Source organism: Oncorhynchus keta, chromosome 8 (assembly GCF_023373465.1).
Source record: "Oncorhynchus keta strain PuntledgeMale-10-30-2019 chromosome 8, Oket_V2, whole genome shotgun sequence".
NCBI lineage: Eukaryota > Metazoa > Chordata > Actinopteri > Salmoniformes > Salmonidae > Oncorhynchus > Oncorhynchus keta.
In genome coordinates this window covers 4368628-4391305 of record NC_068428.1, presented here as the reverse complement: position 1 = coordinate 4391305, position 22678 = coordinate 4368628, and the positions used below count along the sequence as shown (strand labels likewise).

Genomic DNA, 22678 nt, shown 5'->3' with positions numbered 1-22678 from the left:
TATACAACTACACAACCAAGATACTATCCACTTTATACTTACAAATACAGTCAGTTGAAATTTCACTCATTTATACTGTATATATCTTATTGTGTACAGTTTAATTACTATATATACTACCGTCTTACTTTAGATTTTTTATTTGACTTTTCATTATTATTGATATTGTACTGTACTGTTGAGGGAGCTTACAAGTAAGCATTTTACTACACCTATTATACCTGCTTGTTAACTGTGTTCGTGATTAATAAAATTGGATTTGATTTGAATTTTACATTACAATTTTTTTTCTGATGGATAGCTGATCTACGCTTTCCAATGATATATGATTAAAGTCAAGGGTAGGCTACACTTGAGCAATAACTTGTTGTATACTGACATTTTTGTTGTTGTCATAGGGTTAAATCCATATGGAAAAGTGAATGGGGTGGAGGGATGAAAGGAAGAGTGATAAACACAGAAAGCTGTCATTGCTGCAATGCTATCCCACATTTTCCAACTCTAGGCACATAGACCTTACGGAAAATCACTATTAGACATGGTTAACCCAAGTAAACCCAACCGATCCCACTGGTTCATAGACTATTACAATATTCCAAATCAGACTGCGTAGACTAGCAAAACCCACGCTGGAATTTTTACAATTCTAAATTGAGGATGTTTTGCTTTCATTTGTGGAATTTTCAAAAACAACACAATAGGTAGGTCTACCAAAAGTGCAAACAGAAATAGCCTATGAAATACATTGTCCATAGGGTAAATTAGAGTGGCGTATAAAGGGACACAGTATACGGGAATTTCTCTTTGAGGCATATTGGGCCATAGAGTTCTCGATTCAGGATGCGTTGGGATACCCATCTAGTGTTTACTTTGATTGCGTAACGCACTACACGTCATAGAGATCATATTCAAATCGGTATATTCAATTGTATTCTAATTCCTCATTCTATGCGAACATCAAACTTGCGTCATAATAGCGTTGCGAGCACCTGCTACTTATGTGGCCCACAACCACCTGTAACCGTCCGATAGAAACCTTCAGTGTACCGGACAGAGCAGTAACGTTGCTTCAACCCCACGTTTTCCATTGGTAAAAGACCGCGCAATCACCATAACAGCACTGGATCGAAGCGGACGCGTATCTTTCATATCCGAGTGATCATGACGATGTCTGACTGAAGAACTTGACATGTTTACCACTTCAGCAGAATACCTGGGCCTCCGTGTGGCCCAGCTCCTGCAAACATCAGATGAGTTCGGCTCAGATCGTGTCATCGGGCTCAACCTTTTCCTGATTCTCCTCTTGCTCCTGTTCTGGGCTATCCATCTGCGTAAAAACGATGTAAGTGCGCGCCGCCAGTAGACTTTACTTCTGTGTAATGGTGTTTGACGCGGGACTATCCAGCCAGGCTGTCACAAACTTCCCACAAACTGTTCCATGCCCACAAACATGAGAAATATAGCTGCAGTTACGCTGTCCTTTTAGCACTGCGGAGTGACTACCACCATAAGACCATATCTCTCCGTATAAATGCAGGCACTACAACTAGAATGTATATATCAAAATCCTTATCTTAAACACCCATGTATTTTTCTCTTCACAGGATGATGTCTTCGGGGAGATTGACCCGTAAGTTTCATCCTTCATAATTCATTGTGTATTCAAAGGGATCTTTCATGTGGGTAAAAAAAAAAAAAAAAAAAAGAATCCTGAAAATGAATAGCTCTGAACTCAATTTAAACCCAGTCTTGTATTTTCTCTTGCAGAGAGCTGGTCACTAAGTTCACAGAGGGAGTGCAGCTCAACTACAGATACCTCAAACAACTGGAGGAACTTCTGGACATGAAGAAGACAGAGATCGAGGACCTCACCTCTGAGATGGACCTGGACTGCTGCTCTGAATCCAAGTCATGCTCTGACTCATGCTGCTCAAGATCATCTTCTAGATCTTCTGTATCCTCTAGATCTAGTGATGGCAGCACATGCCAAACCTGTAAGAAACAGCCTCCACCTGACAGGTTTAAATACCCGAAAGGCTGTAGGCCAGATGGTCAAGATAGTCCCTTCCCTCCAGTTAATCCTAGCCCAGTGGGTAGTCCTAGCTCAAAGGCCACTCCCTGCCTCCAGCTACCAGTTGGTGGGGATGATGAGGACAGTTACCATGGCTCCACTCTCTCCTCCCGTAGCTCCTCCTGCAGCTCCTCTAGGTACGTGTCTCCTTCTGACTCCCCTCTGCCCCTTGAATACCAGCCCAGCCCTAATCAGCCTGCTGCTACTGGTTGGAGGCAAAACTGGACTTTGATGGAGACCAAAGAGGACTCTGTGACTAGTCCTGTGGCAGCTCCTTCTACTGTCACGTTCCCTGACTGCAAAGACAGAGCTGCTGACCTCACAGACCATACAAACTGGTCCAAGACCACTCCAGACCATTCCAAGACCACTCCAGACCACTCCAAGACTCCGACTGTGAGACAGATTCTGACGGTGAGACAGCTGTTTGAGGTAGTGCCGAGGAAAGCAGACCCACCCCTCCTGCACCGCTGGCACAGCAGACGCCTGGAACTCAACGTGAGGCAGAAGGTCTGTAGAAATGTACTGTTAATCTGCGTCCCCAATGGGACCCTATTTTCTACACAGTGTACAAATAAAGGAAATAGGGTGCCATTTGAGACACAACCACTACTGTTAAAATGTCTGGGTGATGAGTTGTTGGTTAGGTGTTCGTCTAAATGTACAAGTCTGTGAAAAGTAACATATACTCTCGGAAGACAATAAAACTAATCGAATCCAAACTATAATCTAAGGTGGCCCGCAATCGCTGGAGGATTGCTGTGCTGATGATCTCAATCGTTAGGTGGCTGCTCACCGAGAGGCTGAAAGGAGGAGGCACCACGAGCTCAACCTCCCCCCCAACGTCCACCACCACCACCCACTCCAACACCTCAACCACCTCTCAGGCTAAGAAAGGATCCGAGATCATTAGGAAAACTGTCAGCATTCCAGCCTTCTTCCCACAGGGTGTAAACCCTCCACCTCACTCCCAGGCTCCATGCCAGTTTCTAGGGGCGGAGGGTAAACTCATTATGATGTACGCTCAGGGTGCCAGGATCCCCTTAATTTCCCAGGAGGTCCGGGAGAAGCTGGAGTCCCACGTCCGCCGCAAGCAGAGCCAGCGCCTCTGGGGCTTCCCCAAGCTGGTCACCAGGTACGTGGGCGACCTCACGCCCCTGCAGCCCCCCACCTCCTGCAGCAAAGACAACTGGAAAATCATGGGCAACGTAACTGACCGCCGGGCAGTGTTCTCTGGACGAGTGCACCTCAACACAGAGTTCAGGTTGAAGAACAAGACTACCAAGCCAGCGGGGGAGCAGAAGGATACTGCTGCAGCAAAGGACATTTCACCAGCCACCAGAACTATGGAAAAGACTACCACCATCAGCACCATGCTCCAGCCAGCCGACACTCATGCTACTAAACCAACCCAGACCAGAGCCACTCTGAACCAGCCCTCCCCTGCGATAACCTTGACCCCAGAGAGACAATGGCTGGAGAAGAAGATGAGGAGTAAGTGTATGGAGGTAAAGCTCAAACACTTCCCGGGCATTGTTGCCCAGTCATACCACTCCGCCCTTGCCTGGACAACTAGCCAGCCAACCAGGAAGCCCACCCAGGTGGCGAAAGCCTACACTGTTGGTCCGAAATGCCCCTCCCCACTCAGACAGAGGGATAAGGTATCATTCATGGACCAGGGGGAGCTGAGGCACCTGGCGGACAACCTGATAATGAAACACATGGAGCACCTTCAGAGACAGGGAGTGACAACCCCTTCGACCCACACCCAGGGAGTGACAACCGCCTCGGCCCTCTCGCAAAGCTCTCACAGCCTGGCCCTAGAGACCTCGACCGGCACCACCGTCTCACATCCCTACCCTGCCCTCATTAAACAGCTGGTGCTAGTGAATGGTTTGGAACAAGGTGCCAGGGAGAGAAAGACACTGCAGGCTCCACAGCAGTACAATGTGAAGCCTGGCTCAGCCACAGTCAAGGTGGGAAGATGCTGCAGCATCATGTGAATCTGCGGCAGCATCATCCAGCACTGAGGTCCAGAGGGCTCCTGCTGCCTCCTTTGATTAGGCCTCCTCTCATTTCCTGCATATTTTAGCTAAAGATATATCCAGAAATGAATAGAATGTATTCTTTCTACCAAATACAGAGTTTTGCATTTCACATTATTTGACTTTGTTCTATTTTTTAAAAACATTTTTATTTATTTAACTAGGCAAGTCAGTTAAGAACAAATTCTTATTTACAATGATGGCCTACCCCGGACGACACTGGGCAAATTGTGCGCTGCCCTATGGGACTCCCAATCACGGGCGGATGTGATACAGCCTGGATTCAAACCAGGGACTGTAGTGATGCCTCTTGCACTGAGATGTAGTGCCTTAGACCGCTGCGCCACTCGGGATACTCTATGAGTAGAGTATGTTTCTGTTCCTAATGAATATTAATTTGGGCTTATTCATTTCGGTTTGTTTTAAATGCAACATGCATAGTTTAAAATACAGTCAAAACTGAGTCTTAGATGGCCACATAGACACAAGCAAACACAGCTGACTGGAGATGAAATAGCAGGGATATTGATGCTATAATGCACTTTACAGTAACAAACTGACACGTTGAGCTATTTTGGTCTGAGGTGGCGCCTCTAGAAGGTCTACTGCCGCTTTCCATTTCCATCGCAGAGCCGTTAGCCCAATCAGCTCTTTTCCCAGTCACCGGTTTGTCCAGTGAGCCCATTGGAATGACAGGTGGAGGTCTATCTTTATGGATGTAAACAGACCAGTTCATTCCCCTGTGTTATGTTTCAGTCTATGCTTGCAGATTCCTCCTAATGTCAGAACAAAGCGACACGACCTTGGAGACAGTGAGAGCAGACAGACAGAGCTATACTCCCACACCCTGTCGCACACCCGCCCACATACAAGTATTTATATTTCGTGCACATGGAACAATACCAGAACAAAGAGAAGGATACGTGCTAAATTATACCTGACCACTTTAGCTGGAGTGTTACTATAAACAGCTACTATTGACCAGTCAAAAGTAGTGCACTGTGTAGGGAATAGGGTGCAATTCAGGATGGGCCCAGTCTCCAAATCAAGGAGTAGGACCTTGTTACTCAGCCTCCAACAAAGACAACAGATCAGATTTAGAAGACAGTGCCTTGATGAGGCTGATGCAGGAACAGTGCTATGGCTCTCTCCCTGGAGTCCTGTCACATGCTCCAGCAGACTGGGAATGAGAGGACAGTAGGAGGGAGAAGGGGGGGCAGAGGGTGTTTGTCTCACTAACTGTGTGCTGCATCATCTTTTGACAGCTAACATTTACATCCCCACTGTGCTCTCTTGCTATTAATATATTTATGCTAATGAGAGTCCCAAAACCCAGGTGTCAGCGATAGTAAAAAGGTCACAATAAATAGAGAAAGGAGCACAACCTGCAATTCTGAGCCACCTGTGCCATGCATGTAAACTCATCTGTGTCCCAAATGGCACCCTATTCCCTACATAGTGCAAAATGATTGACAAGAGCCCTGGGCTCTTGGTCAAAAGTAGTGCACTACATAGGGAATAGGGTGCCACTTGGGGGCGCAGAGTTATTCATCATATGCCAGGCTATTGCAGAAGAGCGTTCTTCTCAGATACGCATTTCAACAGATGTGACACATATCATGTTTCAATGTATTATGCAGTGCCCCCTAATCTGATTTTGATGAGAAAGAGAATAATGATGAGCTTAGTAAACAGCCCTGCACACAGTTTCTAGCAGACAGCTGTGGCTGAGAAGGAAACAACAGAGTTGGTCGCTGTGGGTGAAATATAGTGTTGGACTGGGACCCAGAGATACCTTTGAAAACGCAGAGCCTAATGTACAGGAAGGAGATCACACCTCTCTCTACAGCCCGTATACAGAACTGATGTACCACACAGTTGGTCGCAACATACAATGGTTGTGTAAAACTGTTATATCGCAAAAATATCAGCTGTATCAAAACCATTGTGTCAAATCGTCAGTTGTACATTCTGAGTGTCTATGGGGTCTCTGAGTAGAATTCTATGTAGATATCCTCCTGTTGGCAAAATGATAGATGCAACGTTGCCAGGATGGATACTGATGTTCCTCTCTTTTCCGAAGTGAATGAGATATATAATATCGATACCCCCTGCCCTGCACTCAGGGGTACAGCTCTGTGGTCAGAATGATAACATCATGAGCACATCAGTACAGGGGAAACGGTCTCAAATAAAGTTGCTTTCATTCTCCTGTGAATGACACCATTCTCTGTGATCCTGCAAACGACATTGAACAGAGAGACCTTGGGGAAACAAAAGCAAGGAGACTTCTTGATAATTGGTTACCTTGGTGAGGTTTTTCATGGCTCAGCCACATCTCTCATGTCAGTGGCTCTTTTCACAAGTGTACTAGCTGTGGCCAAGGTAGAGTCACATAGCATCAAACCAAAGGACACTTTAACATCAAATGACCTCTCAGGAGTGTCACTATGATTCACTACTCTGCCCTGAGGTGACCACAGCAGACCGTGGGGAGGTACTTCAGCTGGCTCCTGGCCCTCAGAACCAAGGCACATGCTATGGTGCATTGGACGAAAACATGTAGGAATCCCAAATCCCTCAGAAACCGCTCATTAATCAACACCGTTGTAGTTCGTCTTAATGCACTTAGAATTGGAAGTAATAATTCCACTAAGGGCAGCCAGCAAGGCATGACCCATCTCTCTTCTGCTACCTGTGGCTTAAGTCTCACACAAGGCTGCCTATTAAAGCCACCACACAATTATAAATGACATTTTCAGTTTGTGACATTTAATATCTCACACAATGGAACACACCAAATTAAAAAGTCATTGCCCTTGATGAATATTCAACGTTATGAGGTTTTTGCTATGTGTAAATGCCCCCCATTCGCTAGGGTGGCTAGGTTCTCATTTACAAGGTGTCAGCACAGTGGCTTGAATATACCGGATAATTATCTTCTCTCGAGTTTTTTGGATGCATTTCAAATGATCAGTCGCACCCGACCCTTTGTCCTTGCGCGCCTACAGTAGATCTATTCAACAAACAAATGGCTTTTGCCTTTCTGCTCCTCTGCTCTTTGTCCCGCTGGATGGACAATGTTATGCAGAGCAGGTCATGATAATGTATGTGAAACACCCCACTGTGAGCCATGGCACAAAATACGATATTTATAAACGAGGGTCACTTTCAAAGTGCACTTTCTCAGGAGTTTATTGAGAACCACCTGTTCTGATGTTCTCTGGCATCACTCGCACCTGAGGGGATGGAAAAGGGGGGGAAAAAACGATCGAGGCACATTTTTATCATCAACCCCCTTGAGAGGTTTACTCCAGCGTCCGCCCTAAAAGGCAGGTCTGTTGCAGCATCACCTTTCCAGCTGCCTGGAGATTTAATTAGCAGCAATACCAAGAGCAGCACATCACTGCTGCGCTCATCTCTCTTTTCATCTCCCAGGCTTCAGATAGTGACATATAATTGACAATGCTGTATACGTCCCAAATGGCACCCCGTTCACTCTATGGTGCACTACTTTTAACCAGGGCCAACAGGGAAATTAGGTTGATATTTGGAACTCAGACCCTGTGACCAAACACAACAAAGAATCTCATTAAGCACGCAGAGAGCATCAGAGGGAGACCAGAACTGTAAGTGGGAGTCAAACAGTCTGGCTGGCAATGGGACAGTCAGTGGCAAAGCTAGAGGCACTTCTGAGGGAACTGTACGGTAGGGGTACAGATTGTGGTAACTAAGTATGTGGCCTGGATCCAAACTAAATTGTAAGAAAGGACATTCTATGAAGGCTATCTCCTGGTTCTGTAGCAGGAGACAGTTTGATGCACCAGTACAACCCCAGGACAGGACGCTAGTCTGCCAAAAGGGGCTTATCAAAACAATCCATTTCCTTAATGCCGAGTGCCAAGCAGAGGCATCGGTGCTGTTTAAAATAATATTTGGTATGACTTGAAACTGAATTGCTCCAGTTGAAAAATGTGGCTTGGATCCAGGCTAGTAACTGGTCATTTCATATATCACTTCCTCCTAATCTTCAATTATGTAATGCACTATAATATATGTCCAGATTCAGGTATACAGTGTGGATAACATCTAGTGAAAATCTTCACTTCACTAAAATCTTGTGAGTTTCTTTTGATAGCCTAAAACACAGAATACAAGCTTCATTAACCTGCTTCGTTTGTTTTGATCTGTTATGTTCTCTCAGTCTAGATCATGGAAATAGAATTGACTCAGAATGCATTCTAGCTCTGTCTTCAGGATGAAAACCACTATCTGATTGCTGTATACTGCTGGTGCATTAACACATCTATAATCATACACAGCTAGAAACATCACTAATAATTGCCTTTCCTTCATTTAACTTCTACTGTAGTTTCAGGAAAATGACTGGTAAATACTCGGTTTACTGTACACACACACATATGCTGTATTAGTATTTAGCGAGATATCAAATACCGGATTTAAAATTACACACTAAATCTATAGCACGTTGCTTAGCTTTATGAACAAGCGCGACGCCTAGTGACATCATCCTGCATTAAAATTGGATTTAGATGTCTGTGCTAGACACATTTCTTCATTCCACTCCGCATCTTTTCATACGGCATCCGCAATCGCAAAAACGGGTCCCAAAGCCAACCATTGTTCCGCAATGTTATTTTAAGCGTACGTGACGCAGCTCACTTTCTAGCCATGGTCCCAGCAATTGTGCGCCATATAAAAATGCGCAACAATAACTTACATAGGTTAAATGAACAGATTCTCACGTGGCTCATGATATTAGACCATGGGTATTACTGGGCTATATTAGCCAATATGCTAGATGTCGTTTGAAGAGAGCAGAGTTGGGGAGACACGCACTTCCATTTGAGCTATTTTTATAGTCTACATTTTAGAGGTGGGAAGATTTTAAGACGGAGAAATATAGGTGATCAATATGTATTTATAGGAAACGTGGTAAGTTACAGCCTAATCATATTTGGGAAGAACATTTCCTTGAAAATAACTGTCCCGTTCTAGCCTACTCTGTAATTGAGACCGCACCTGATCTCGCACGTATGGCTACGGAATTTGAAGCAAGAATGATGGAAGCGGACACATGTACTATTTAGCTCAAGAGAAAGTGCATATAGGATATAGCCTAGATTTTAGGATGACGATTTGCAGGCAGACAAATGGGTAATGAATAGTTAATTAAAAGACGCAATGCTCGCTCGTAGCTGGCGCTCGCGTTTTCAATGTTGATTGCACTTGGCTCACGTTGGTTGAGCGCCCTCTTATCAATATATATTTAGACTGTAGTAAACTATAGTGTAATCCAGTGGATGCTGCTGTGGGGATGACGGTTCATAATAATGGCTGGAACTGAGCTAATGGAATGGCATCAAACACATGGAAACCATATGTTTGGGGTATTTGATACCATTCCACTGATTCTGCTCTAGTCATTACCACGAGCCTGTTCTCCCCATTTAAAGTGTCACCAACCTCCTGTGGTGTAATCATTTAAAAAAGTTACATTCCTTGAAAATAGAACAGCCACGTCATTCTCTGCCCACCCATAGGCAGCCCACTATGTCAATGTAATACAATAGGTAGGCCAACGCATACAGAGCAGAAAGACGACCATATCCAAATAATCTACGGGACAATACAAATGTTTTAATTCCAAAGTAGTCCCACTGCACGTGCTCACCCAGAAGCATCAGAAATGCAGACAGCACCCCAATGAACTCTGTTGGGACCCAACTGAAAGCCAAACAGAGGCCATGACCATGACTACTCTAGGCAGACTGAAAAGGTTTTTAATTATTTACAAATGAAAATACACCATAACATCTCCAACATCAATCTCCCTATTTATGTCATTTACAAATGGACAAAGAGATAGACAATGCATAAAAAGGTTATTCAAGACCCAATTCAAGGAAAATCTTTTGTATTTACAAATGGAGTAGAGATGAGACATGGCAGTAATACCCATCATCCAGGGTTGTGTACATTAGGCTCGTGTTGACAACGTTTTGATACGAAACACAAAAACAAATGTTTCTTAGTGGACAAGTTCACACAGCATCTCCTTGTTCCACTCCGTTTTGGACCACTTTCATTTTATACCTACTGAACAGCACCCAGGAGTATCAAGGTTCTATGGGAGTTCTATCTTCGTGCCGACCGGCTTTCTAACAGCTGGATGACCAGGCGGGTCTTCATTGATGGCAGCTTGTTGCTGTAGTTCTGTTGGAGCACGGTGCTCAGTCTACTGCGCAGGCTCTGCAGGCAGGGCAGGGAGTTGCAGTCAGGCACATTCAGCAGAGTGTGGAAGAACTCTGTCCACAGATCACTGTGGGGATTTCTGGAGAAGAGAGAGAGAGAGAGAGAGAGAGAGAGAGGGGGAAGGAGAAAGTAGTGTGAATTTGAACTATGCTGGAAATTTCTCAGGTCAAAAAGGGGGAGATATTTTCAAAACACAAACAAAAATATTCAAGCGATTACTCAGAGCAACAAAAAGTAGTAAAACCATAAAAGCCATTAGCACTCCTACTCAAGGGTTACCTTCTAAATACTGCATTTGTCTTCCACACTCCACCCTCCTGTGTTACTTGCATGTATGTTCCAAAAATCATGCAGTACACAGTTCCCGCTATTCCAAAGTAGTCGGTCTAAAACACAAAGAAACTTAGTTAATATTCTCAGCAGGTCGTATCGGACATCCACCCATATCACGACAGGACACGCACTTGCCACCGACAGACACACTTTACCTGGTAGTTCCATGGTCTCCCACTCCTCATCTCTGTACACTGGAAGCCTGAGGTCATACACTTGGCAGTGAACGAAGTGCCCTCTGGGAACAGAGTCATGTCAATGCTCTGACCCAGGTCAATGAGGGCAAGGCCATGGTACAGGTTATCTGGGTCAAAAGACTTGTTCTCCAGGAACCTAAAACACAACAGACAATTAACACAGTGAAGAGCCACTGGTAAGCCCTGGTAGAGTACTGCATCCACCCATTACTAGAAATGACTACAGGGAAAACAAAAACACATCCGAGAGGCATAAGCACCAGTAAGGAGCCATCCCTACCTATCTCCCAGCAGGAGGTTGTCTGGTTTGATGTCAGCGTGAACGATGTGGATGCTGTGCAGCTGTTCCACCATGTGCAGCATGCAGACAGTGAAGTAAATCACCAGAGGCTGGGGCATCACTTTGTCAGTCAGGTTTTTATACAGGTTCACAGCGTTCTGGAGGGGAATAATAAACATCTTTAACTCCATTTAGTGCCCCAGTGTGGCATCTTTGGGTGCATCCCAATCTCCTTTCTCCTTTAGTGTAAACTTGTTCATTACTTCCCACAAATCTAAAAGCATTGGATCGGTAGAGACATGGGCTACAGGGAGTTTCCATTATATTTTTAATACCAGTCATTTCCTTTCAAATCAGTGAAGGGAAGTGCACACAGATGTAGCCCTGATGTTCAATTGATTGATAAAATATGGTGGGTGATGAAGAGGGGTTACTACCCACCAGTAGGGTGCCACAGTTGTGGAGCTCGCCCAATAGCACACTGCCGTTCTGAAAGAAGTGGGCAGAGTGGATGTTGGTGAAGAGGTGACGCACGCTCGGCTGCAGTCGGGCATTCAGCTGAGTGTTGATGTAAAACTCCCATGGATTGGCTGGTTTCTGCACCTACATGTACAGATCAAGATACACACAAGAATGGATAATCAAGCATTCAATAGGAGTGCATGAATTGTGGGGATATGGTCACTATAAAGCAGTCATGTTATCAGGCTTTACTAATGGCAGCACCAAAACAGTCACCAATCAATTCATGAAAGGTCAGGGGAGTTACCAAGTTTAAATTAATATTCCTACCTTTAAAATCATCTTCTCTGAGGTTGTCAGGTCAGTTGCCTGGTAGACCGTGGCAAAGGCACCCTGTCCGAGGACGCAGTCAACCCGTAAGGAGCCTTCACCTATGTATGACCGTCAAAGTGATTTTTAGATGTACATTTTTTTTTAAGAAATAGGGTGATTTAAAAAAAAAAGGTCACAGCCAGTAAACACACCAAGACTTTCTTACCCATCTTGATGGTCATCTTGGGTGCGATGCTGGGGACTTTGCACCGCCAGGTGATGAAGTTTGGCTGGGAGGTGAGTGGCATGGGCAGTTTGGAGAGCAGGGAAGAGATCAGCTCATCATCCCAGGGGTCGGAGAACAGCTCTGACCCTTGGTCTGGGCTCATAGGAATATCCATGCCGTACCTCACCTCTGGAGCTGGACTCGTAGGAATATCCATTCCGAACCTTGATGACAGATGGACTGGACTCATGGTAACATCCGAGCCAAACTTTGATGGTTCGGGACTCATAGGGATGTCCATGGTCTTCAGAGGGAAGCCATCTGTTCTCTGACCCTGACAGGGACTCATGAAGGCATCCAAGTCGAGTTCAACCCCAACCTCTGGGCTTTTTACCACTAACCAGTCCGGCTTGGGTGCACACTCCGGGCTCATTAGGATATCGAAAGCAGGTGTTGGGGCTTTCTCTGGATTAGTTGAAACATCAAAGTTGGATTTGAAGGCATCCATCTGGCTCTTTGAAAGGGATACCTTTTCCGCAGGTGCACGCTGTGAGAGAGGACAGGCTGGCTTTAAAGACTGCTCTGGGCTCACATAGACATCCCAGTCTGGTTTAGAGGCCTTGGGAGGAGGGCTTTTGGCCCCTGCCCCCTCAGTATGAGCCAGGGGGGCAGTCTGGTCTCTGAAGGACAGTGCGGCCGGGGCATGATGCTGCACCTCAGTCATGGAGCACGTAGCCAGGCTTCGCTGGGCCAGGGCTAGCCCTTCCCCCACGATAGTGCCCTGCTCAGCAAAGCCCTGCACCCTCATAGAGCACTCAGCGCCGGTCTCAGATATCCCATCAGGTGGGCTCTGCTCTATGATAGGGCTGAGGGAGGGGAAACAAACTCATTATCTCCACCATGGAAGCGTTTGACCCAAACACTTTGACTACACTTCAAAAACATTGACCAACGAGCATTCGAGTGAAAATGTACAGTATACTGCAGTTACTGGTAGTCTACAATATCCGGTTACCAGTAAGTACCTGAGTTTAGTGGGCTGTCGCAGGAAAGGGCCCTCTTCTGGACCACTAAAGCCTCTGGGGTGATCATTTTCTAGAGGGAGGAGAAAAATAAAATAAAAAGTCAGCCAAAAAAGGTCAAGTACTTGCTTTAGACCATATTGTTGTTCTGAACAACAGACACCTTTTACCAGGTGAGGGCATTTGATTTCTGAACTGCTTATGGTTGCATCCCAAATGGCACCCTATTCCCTATGTAGTGCATTACTTTTGACCAGAGCCCTATGGTGGTAATCGGGATGCATGCATCCTATGCATGAGCTCAGATAGAGGGCTACCTTGGTCCTGCTCAAAGTTCCAGGAGGAAGGAGCTTTGTTTTGGAAGGGCGTTGAGACCAGGTGGGCCGACAGGGAAAAGTCTCTGGTGCTGTTGGGGCAGGTGGCCAGGGAGTTGTAGCGCGCTCCCCACATAGTGCTTTCATCTGGTATCAATTCCGAAGGAGATTCCTGAGCAAACACACATACACACGAAACGTTAAAGGTTTGCATTGTGTACACAACTTAATAACATAACCCAACCATATTCTTTCATTAAGTCCTTGCTAAATGGAAATGAGTATGTCACCATGTAATTTTGCACCTACGTCTTGTTTCTCTCTTTTAGATACAGAGATTTCAGCTAGGGCCCTTGGTGGCTTAGCCTTGTTCACCATAGTAGCACTAAACGGAGCAGGAAAAGCACCATAAAGCAGTGTTCATAATTGACTTTGAGAATTAAAGGAGATAGCAAAGAAAATGGGATGCTGGAGAAGAACTGCATGCTTCACCTGCAGTTTTCCTTGTTTTCGTTCTCATCCTGAAAAATTGCGAAAGGCACTGCATTGGGGGGTTTGCTGAACAAAGAGGCGCCTCCTTTAAATAACAAAAAAAAAAAATTCAAGAGGGGAAAAAACGACATTTAACCACAATGTAAAATCAAAAAAGGACAACCTGCCATTATGCATTTCTATTTTATTGTTTTACTGTAAAGTGTTTTGCAATTGTAAATACACTTTTGATTTAACCTACAGACAAACAAAAAGTTGAGGAGTTACAATCGAAGGGGGAATTGAATTACCCATTCTCTGGTAGGCAGCATCAAAGCTCTTCTCAGCCTGATGCATTGACATGCTGGGGAACTGTTCCTCCTGCATGAGGGTTGGAGCCTGGAACATGTCCATGATCGCATCTGGATGGGAAGGTAAAGAGAGGTGAGATACTAAAAGGACCATATAATTAGGAATTAGAATTCTAAAATGGACATGAACCTTCTTATGGATGGGATGACAAAGGTCAGCCATTTTGGTCAGGGAATTGGTAAACCATGGTTTACCAGTGCTGTGATAAGATAGTGTAAAATAATTAATTTGAATCATTTATCATCTGCACTGCATGTTTGTTAGCTACTGTAGCTAGCCAGCTAGTTTTACAGGAATAATTCCATCCATTTTTCTAATTAACTGCCAATATGCCAACATCCCATTCAAACAATATAGTCAATCCACAGCCATTATCCATATACTGGCTGAAATAAGTTGCTGATAGGACTTAGACATGTTGTAAATGCAACGACTACTGATATTCTATCATACAATAGCACTCACAGCTTTCCAAGAAAACTACATCTTAAATATTTATGGTCCGTTTCCATATATTTTAAAGGCTATTTATACAGAAAGTGTATAAAACCTGTATAAACTATGTATGATTATATGACAATATTTTAGGTTGACAATTCCATTACACAATTTCTGATATATAGTGCATTCGGAAAGTATTCAGACTCCTTTACTTTTTCTACATTTTGTGACGTTACAGCCTCATTTTAAAATGTATTAAATAGTTATTTCCCCCCTCATCAATCTACACACAATAGCCCATAATGACAAAGCAAAAACAGGTTCTTAGAAATGTAATAAAATACTGAAATATCACATTTCCATAAGCATGCAGACCCTTTACACAGTTCTTTGTAAAAGCACCTTTGGCAGAAATTACAGCCTCGAGTCTTCTTGGGTACGACGCAACAAGCTTGGCACACCTTCATATGGAGAATTTCTCCCATTCTTCTCTGCAGATCCTGTCACGCTCTGTCAGGTTGGATGGGGAGCGTCGCCGCAGAGCTATTTTCAGGTCTCTCCAGACATGTTCGATCGGGTTCAAGTCCGGGCCGTGAGGGTCGTTGTCCTGTTGGAAGGTGAACCTTCACCCCAGCCTGAACGCTCTGGAACAGGTTTTCATCAATAATCTCATCCCAGTGCTAGCTGACACTCTCCCGAGTGGCGCAGTGGTCTAAGGCACTGCATCGCAGTGCTAGCTGTGCCACTAGAGATTCTGGGTTAGAGTCCAGGCTCTGTTGCAGCAGGCCGCGACCGGGAGACCCATGGGGCGGCGCACAATTGGCCCAGCATCGTCCAGGTTAGGGGAGGGTTTGGCCGGCAGGGATATCCTTGGCTCATCGCGCTCTAGCGACTCCTGTGGCGAGCCAGGCACAGTGCACGCAGACACGGTCGCCAGGTGTACGGTGTTTCCTCCGACACATTGGTGTGGTTGGCTTCCGGGTTGGATGGGCATTGTGTCAAGAAGCAGTGCGGCTAGGTTGGGTTTCAGAGGACGCATGGCCCTCGACCTTCGCCTCTCCCGAGTCCGTACGGGAGTTGCATCGATGAGACAAGACTAACTACTACCAATTGGATACCACGAAACTGGGGAGGAAAAAAAGGGGTGAAAAATAATAATTTAAAGAAGAATCTCTGTACTTTGCTCCGTTCATCTTTCCCTACATCCTCAGTTGTCTCCCAGTCCCTGCCGCTGAAAAACATCCCCACAGCATGTTGCTGCCACCACCATGCTTCATCGTAGGGATGGTGCCAGGTTTCCTCCAGACATGATGCTTTGCATTCAGGCCAAAGTTTCATCAGACCAGAACATCTTGTCTCTCATGGTCAGAGTCCTCTAGGTGCCTTTTGGCATACTCCAAGCAGGCTGTCAGTGCCTTTTATGGAGGAGTGGCTTCTGTCTGGCCCCTCTACCATAAAGGCCAGATTGGTAGAGTGCTGCAGAGATGGTTATCCTTCTGGAATGTTCTTCCATCTCCACAGAGGACGTCTGGAGCTCTTTCAGAGTAACCATCTGGTTCTTAGTCACCTCACAGATCAACGCCCTTCTCTCCCAATTGCTCAGTTTGGCCGGGCGACCAGCTCTAGGAAGAGTATTGGTGGTACCAAACTTCTTTCATTTTAGAACAATGGAGGCCACTGTGTTCTAGGGGACCTTCAATCCTGCAGAATGTTTTTGGTACCCTTCCCCAGATCTGTGCCTCGACAATCCTGTCTTGGAGCTCTACAGACCATTCCTGACCTCATGGCTTTGTTTTTGCTCTGACATGCACGGTCAACTGTGGGACCTTATATAGACAGGTGTGTGCCTTTCCAAATCATGTCCAATCAATTCAATTTACCACAGGTGGACTCCAAGTTGTAGAAACATCTCAAGGATGATCAATGGAAACAGGATGCACCGGAGCTCAATTTCAAGTCTCATAACAAAGGGTCTGAGTACTTATGTAAATAAGGTACTTCTGTTTTTAAATTGTAATACATTTGCTAAAATTTCTAAAAACCTGTTTTCACATTGTCATTATGGGGTATTATGCGTAGATTGATGAGAGGAAGAAATTATTTAATCTATTTTAGAGTAAGGCTGTAACGTAACAAAATGTGGAAAAAGGCAAGAGGTCTAAATACTTTTCAAACACACTGTATCACATGCCTTACTTTTATTTTCCAGCATAAGTAAAACCAGGATCATCACTGTACTGCCATTCATTCCTCCCTGACCAATATGGCTGCCATTTTCACCCCATTCTGGAACTTTTATTCAGGTTCATGACATAGCCCCTCTAGTAATTTAATAGGATCTCTATGCTAAATCTCAATTGGTTATACTGCCTTTATCATACACATGTATGGTAATACATTTGAATATCTCCACCAAAAAAGGGATTGAGTGTAGCAGACAGCACAATGGAAGTGATTGATTTGAGCACCATTTTTTTTTGTTCTGCCTTTGAATTGAAATCACCAATATCTGAACACAACACACTATGACTGATTGACCAATACATGTATGAAGAAATGCCTTCATTTCAGTAAATGAAAAGAGTTGAGTACCCAACTCACCAAGTGCCTCCCGTGTGTTGACTGTTGGGGATGGGAGAACCCTGGACGGGGTGGCTTGCACCAGTCCCAGAGAGGTGTTAGGAGTGATATGGGACAGGTTCCCAGTCCCTCCCTGTGACACTGACAAAGAGAGTGAGGTTAAACGTTTTAAATCACACATGAAAACTAATGAGGAGAATAAAGGGCCCAGATTATTATATTTTACTTACCATCTAATTTCACCTCCGACTCAGTAGCTTCACTGACAGACACCGCACTGTAAAAACAAAGGGAAACGATTAGCTTAGATGACAAAAGGCTAAATAATTAAAAACAAATTCATTACCTACATCTCTGAGGTGTCTCGCCCTGCCAGAGCTAAATAGGCTAGAAACACAATGAAATTTGGGTTGTGAATAATGACACATCTGAAACCAGGACTAATCTCGAGACATGATGCCTCACTATCACTTACTGGGAATCTCTGCCATTGTGCTGCTGGAAGCTGCTGCTGAGGTAGTTCACTGAGCCACCGAGTGGGGACTGGGAGCGAACATCCTGGAGAGGATCTCCCCCGTGCTGCAACTCAGATTCATAGGCTGCTGGCTTCTGTGGGGCTGATCCAAATGACAATCCAATAGGCTTAGGGTGTTGTCCTGGTTGGGGTTGATCCAGAGAGGCCTGTAGAGAATATGCCTGTGGAGCAACTGCAGATGATTTAGGTGCTTCTGTACATTGACGCAAGTCGCCCATTGGTGCTTTTGGCAGGTGAAAGGAGCAGCTATGGGAGGTGTTTTCCTCTTCGACCTGTCCAGATGGGGGAGAGGACATCTGTGAGAGCAGGGTGGCTGTGATGGGAACCCTGAGACTGACGCGCTGAGAGTGGGCCTCAGGTTCCCTCACAGTGCCTTTCCTGGGGTCCTGTCCACTATTCAGTCTCAATCCTGGAGTGGGTTTGACTCCGAGGTTGTTTGAGAGTGGAGGGTGCCTGAAGGACTGTTGTAGAAACCCAGGATTCAGTCCTGTTGCAGGTGTGCAGGATGCCTGAAAACAGAAGTGCATGCCACATTTAAAAAAGGGTCCTACAAATTATATGGGAACCACGACAATAGAAACAACTGAAGTTAAGGAGCCATGTGGATTCCTTTTACCTGCACTGGTGGAGCAATGGCTGAGCTTCCCTGGACTGTAGAGCTCACACCGAGGTTACTCTCCAGCTCCTCCAGCAGTCGGTTCATCCTTATCACTTCCTCCTCCTGCTCTCTAGCCAACCTCTGACGTTCCTCTAGTAATAAAACACAAACAAACATTGGTCAAAACTGACAGTTGGCAGTGTGGTAGTGAGGCACATACTAAGCTGTTGGTGCATTTGATTTAGATAAAGCGTGTCTGTAAAGGATGTCATGTGGCCAGTTCATATTGATGTCTGACTACACTATAAAATACAGCCGTGCATTTCTACTGTTAGAGGAGTGGGCGTTAGAAAGTCATATGATCCTACCAAACTCTCTCTGCTTCTCCACTTGCTTGCATCTCACAAAGTATCGTCTGGCTCGGACCTCCTCGAAGCAAAGTTCAGACCCTTCGCAGATGAGGTCTTCAGTATGGTACATCGACACTGTTTGCAAGTTTACAGCCAGTCCTTGATTGGGTTTATTTACCACCACATTTTCAGACCGGGAGATTCTGCGGGAGAGTCGTTTCATTAGAGGAAATACAACTAACTTTTCTATAAAAAAATATATATATATATATATTACACACTAAAACATTTTGTTATTACATTATAAAGACTTACATGCGAACTGTTCTGTCTGCAGGGAATTGGGACAGACCTTCGGGGTCCTGTGGCAGAAACATTTATATTTCTCTGTTGATCACTTTCTATGAACAAACATTAAAAATGATTCTGATCACATCTGAAATGTGGTAACTCACCTTGTACTGTGGGCCAGGCTCTCTGTGGGATTGCAGCTGATTTACCAAGTGAGAAGTCTGAAGAGGATTCCGTACACCTTCTGTTTTCATAAACAAATTCAGGTTAGATTGTGGATACGTTAGTCAAAGACACCAGTCCACAAGGAAGAAAACAGTCTCACCTGATGCCCCTGTCCCACCTCTAGAAGAGCTGATTTGGAACCTCCTGTGAATACATTTAGATGTATCAACAATAAACACAACATGGAAAGGTTAACTTAATCAGTTTCAGTCAATAGAGTCCTTAATTTTGACATGTAATTCAAATGCAATAATTTGCATTCTAACTTAAGTGTTGAGGGTTACCTGTATTGCTGAAGGACAGTGTCAGCTGGCTCAGCTTGGTTCTCCATGGCTCTCTGGTAGACGGCGTCAGCCTGTTGAAGCAGGCCCTGCTGCTCAAACTGTTGAGCCCACGCCACATAAAGGACTGCAGCTCTGGTGCCAATACCCTTACTGTATATGTGACTGTACAGTTTGATGGGCTCATCATAATAACTTGCACATTTGATGCAGTAGTTTACGTATCGGATGTCATTGGAGTAGCGCTCCTCTTGGAGAAATCTTTGTACTAGACGATCTAGCACAAGAGACATCCCCTTGGCGTCTTCAGCAGGTAATCTCTTCTCTAGATATTCAATAAATCTGAAATAATGTAAAAGTATGGTAAAGCTAGTTTACACACCAATAAATATTCACACACACAAAAATAAAGTTGTTGCTCCCAAACCAGGTGAGATTTGCATGCAAAAATATCCCATCAATGGCAGATGCATAACCCTTAATTGTTTACTTTTGTTGGTGGCCCCCTCTATGAAGATAATAATGGAATAAAACGCATGCACAAGTTACAGTACCTGTCCCATGGATCTAGGGGGTCATCTCCAGTATAGTTGCTCAAACTTTCCTCAAAGCTCCTGTAAAACAAATTAATTTGATTTAAAAATTAACAGCAGTTTGAACCCCTTTCTCTTCTGCTGAACTGTAGCTAGCTAACTTCTAGCATGGATGACAATATGTTTATGTCAATCAAAACAAAGTAACGTTATTACTGCAAGTTGTATCAACAAAGAAACTCTAGTATCAAATATTGTATTATTCACCAAGTAGGAAACTAGGAAATAGTTACGTAACATTAGTTGGCTAGCTACTGTTAGTTACTGTTAGTTAGCTAGCAAGGAATCAGGATTAACGTTAGCTGGGTGGGGGGATAAAAGCAGTTAGCTAGCTAGCTACCGAACTTACTGTAAATGTGAACCGATATTCATGGTGTGGACTGAACAGCAGACTGGCGGTTCCCACTCCAAATTCCAACAACACAAATATGAGCAATTACGCGCAAATCTAAGTTAGATTAATTCAGTAACTAAATACCAAGTATTGCATTCACGTCGCCAGCAAAGACATTGGTGGCTTATTCTATCTGTGTCGTTAGCATGGCTGGTGTCACAGAGTACTGTGAAACTGCCTTTGCCATTGAGCTATAATAAGAACGGACTTTGCTGGTAGGGTATTTCAAATTCCGCGCCTCGCTGATACGTCAAAAAACAGCATCATAAATGAATGCATCCAATCAGCGCCTTTGGGGCGAGTAAACGCAATTTCATTGGCTGGGTGAAAAAAGCTATTCACCGACGTGATACTTTCGCTAACGCCTGAATATGCAATTTTGAATCGTTTGATGAATTCGACTATAAATATGTTACAACACGTGCAAATGAAAAAGTGCTGTATCTTAAAAATGAATGACAACAAAAATATGCTTTTTGGTCTTAATTTAAAGTCAGGGGTAAGGTTAGCATTGTGGTCAGTGTTGGTGAGTAGTGAACTACATGTAGTTCCACTACTAATTTAAATCCATTTCAATCAGTGTTAGCGGTGGTGCCGCTAAATAGCGTTTCAATCTGTGACATCACTTGCTGTGGCTTTTGTGGAGCGATGGGTAAAGATGCTGTGTGGGTGTCAGTTGTTGATGTGTGCAGAGGGTCCCTGGTTTGCGCCCGGGTATGGGCGAGGGGACGGTCTAAAGTTATACTGTTACATTGGTGCCGTGACCCGGATCACTGGTTGCTGCGGAAAAGGAGGAGGTCAAAAGGGGGGTGAGTGTAATGGATGTGAAACGGCTAGCTTAGTTAGCGGTGTTGCGCACTAAATAGTGTTTCAATCGGTGACGTCACTTGCTCTAAGACCTTGAAGTACTGGTTTCTCTTGCTCTGCAAGGGCTGCGGCTTTCGTGGAACGATGGGTAACGATGCTTCGTGGGTGTCAGTTGTTGATGTGTGCAGAGGGTCCCTGGTTCGCTCCGGGTATGGGTGAGTAGAAGGTCTAAAGTTATACTGTTACACCAGGCGCACCAGTTTGTGTCAAGAATTGCAATGCTGCTGGGTTTTCATGCTCAACAGTTTCCAGTGTGTATCAAGAATTGTCCACCACCCAAAGGACATCCAGCCAACTTGACACAACTGCTGGAAGGATTGGTCAACATGGGCCAGCATCCCTGTGGAACGCTTTCGACACCTTGTATAGTCCAGCCCTTGATGAATTGAACATGTTCTGAGGGCAAAAGCAGGGGGGGGGGGGTGAAACTCAATTTAAGGAAGGTGTTCCTAATGTTTGGTATACTCGGTGTGTAACGCACATGACATTCTGGCAACTTTGAGAAAAGCTATTTTATAGCGGAGTTGTGTCTGTTGTTCACACGTGCATCTGCCCTCTCATTTGCTAGAATATTCCCACATGATCTCGCTTTTCACATGCATTTCCATCTTCTTTCATACTGGATGCAGAGACATAAAAATAGTATCCACGTGTTCATCTGACTCTGGGGAAGTACAGTACCAGTCAAAACATTGGACACACCGACTCATTCAATGGGTTTTCTTTATTCTACTTTGTAGAATAATAGTGAAGACATCAACACTTTGAAATAACACATCAAATCATGTTATTCACTCAGCTTCCCTTTATCTAATATTAGGTTTTGGTTGAAAAAGAAGTGTACAAAATGTGGGAGCCAGAAAGGAGCAAATACTTTTTTCCACGGCAATGTACAGTGTAGCAATAGGTTTCACATACAAACTTTATAGCTTAAGTCCGAACTCAGAATCAAATAGGCTTTGCAAAAAAAAAAAACATGGTCGCTGTGATAGAATGTTTATTTTGGTTGCCGATTTCGCCATTTATTTAAGTTCCATGGCATCAGGTAGACTGATTTTAGATGTGTCCATGTAAACAGGATTTTTAGGGAAATTGATCTTCTTGCAAAGCATGTAAATGTTTTAAACTATTATATTAATCTG

The 22678-nt window shown here is 44.5% G+C and overlaps 2 protein-coding genes across 2 annotated transcripts; one reads left to right on the top strand and one right to left on the bottom strand.

The window, feature by feature from the left end:
- Nucleotides 1-798: 798 nt before the first annotated feature.
- On the top strand, nt 799-4228 carry LOC118387173 (uncharacterized). The gene is made up of 4 exons (XM_035775349.2): nt 799-1342; nt 1605-1630; nt 1768-2581; nt 2806-4228. Exons 1-4 carry the CDS (start codon nt 1190-1192, stop codon nt 4072-4074), a joined length of 2262 nt encoding a protein of 753 aa, XP_035631242.1. The 5' UTR covers nt 799-1189; the 3' UTR covers nt 4075-4228.
- A 5674-nt stretch (nt 4229-9902) lies between these two features.
- On the bottom strand, nt 9903-20866 carry LOC118386710 (mitotic checkpoint serine/threonine-protein kinase BUB1-like). The gene is made up of 23 exons (XM_035774462.2): nt 20625-20866; nt 20237-20296; nt 19686-20024; nt 19502-19545; nt 19341-19420; nt 19201-19247; nt 18904-19088; nt 18554-18687; nt 17878-18446; nt 17633-17679; nt 17424-17543; nt 14321-14431; nt 14031-14115; nt 13848-13923; nt 13542-13710; nt 13228-13297; nt 12203-13068; nt 11995-12095; nt 11644-11805; nt 11203-11360; nt 10881-11058; nt 10672-10778; nt 9903-10471 (listed from the first exon to the last, which is right to left on the bottom strand). The coding sequence occupies exons 1-23, from the start codon at nt 20645-20647 to the stop codon at nt 10276-10278; spliced, it is 3927 nt and encodes a 1308-aa protein (XP_035630355.1). The 5' UTR covers nt 20648-20866; the 3' UTR covers nt 9903-10275.
- Nucleotides 20867-22678: the final 1812 nt, after the last annotated feature.

Coding starts and splice junctions, on each gene's coding strand:
- LOC118387173 (XM_035775349.2), top strand. CDS start 1,190: ATGTTTACCACTTCAGCAGAATACCTGGGCCTCCGTGTGGCCCAGCTC. Junction 1,631..1,767: donor GTCTTCGGGGAGATTGACCC/GTAAGTTTCATC, acceptor TTTCTCTTGCAG/AGAGCTGGTCACTAAGTTCA. Junction 2,582..2,805: donor AACTCAACGTGAGGCAGAAG/GTCTGTAGAAAT, acceptor CTATAATCTAAG/GTGGCCCGCAATCGCTGGAG.
- LOC118386710 (XM_035774462.2), bottom strand. CDS start 20,647: ATGAATATCGGTTCACATTTACA. Junction 19,089..19,200: donor GCAGACAGAACAGTTCGCAT/GTAAGTCTTTAT, acceptor ACTCTCCCGCAG/AATCTCCCGGTCTGAAAATG. Junction 13,711..13,847: donor CTAAAAGAGAGAAACAAGAC/GTAGGTGCAAAA, acceptor GTGTTTGCTCAG/GAATCTCCTTCGGAATTGAT.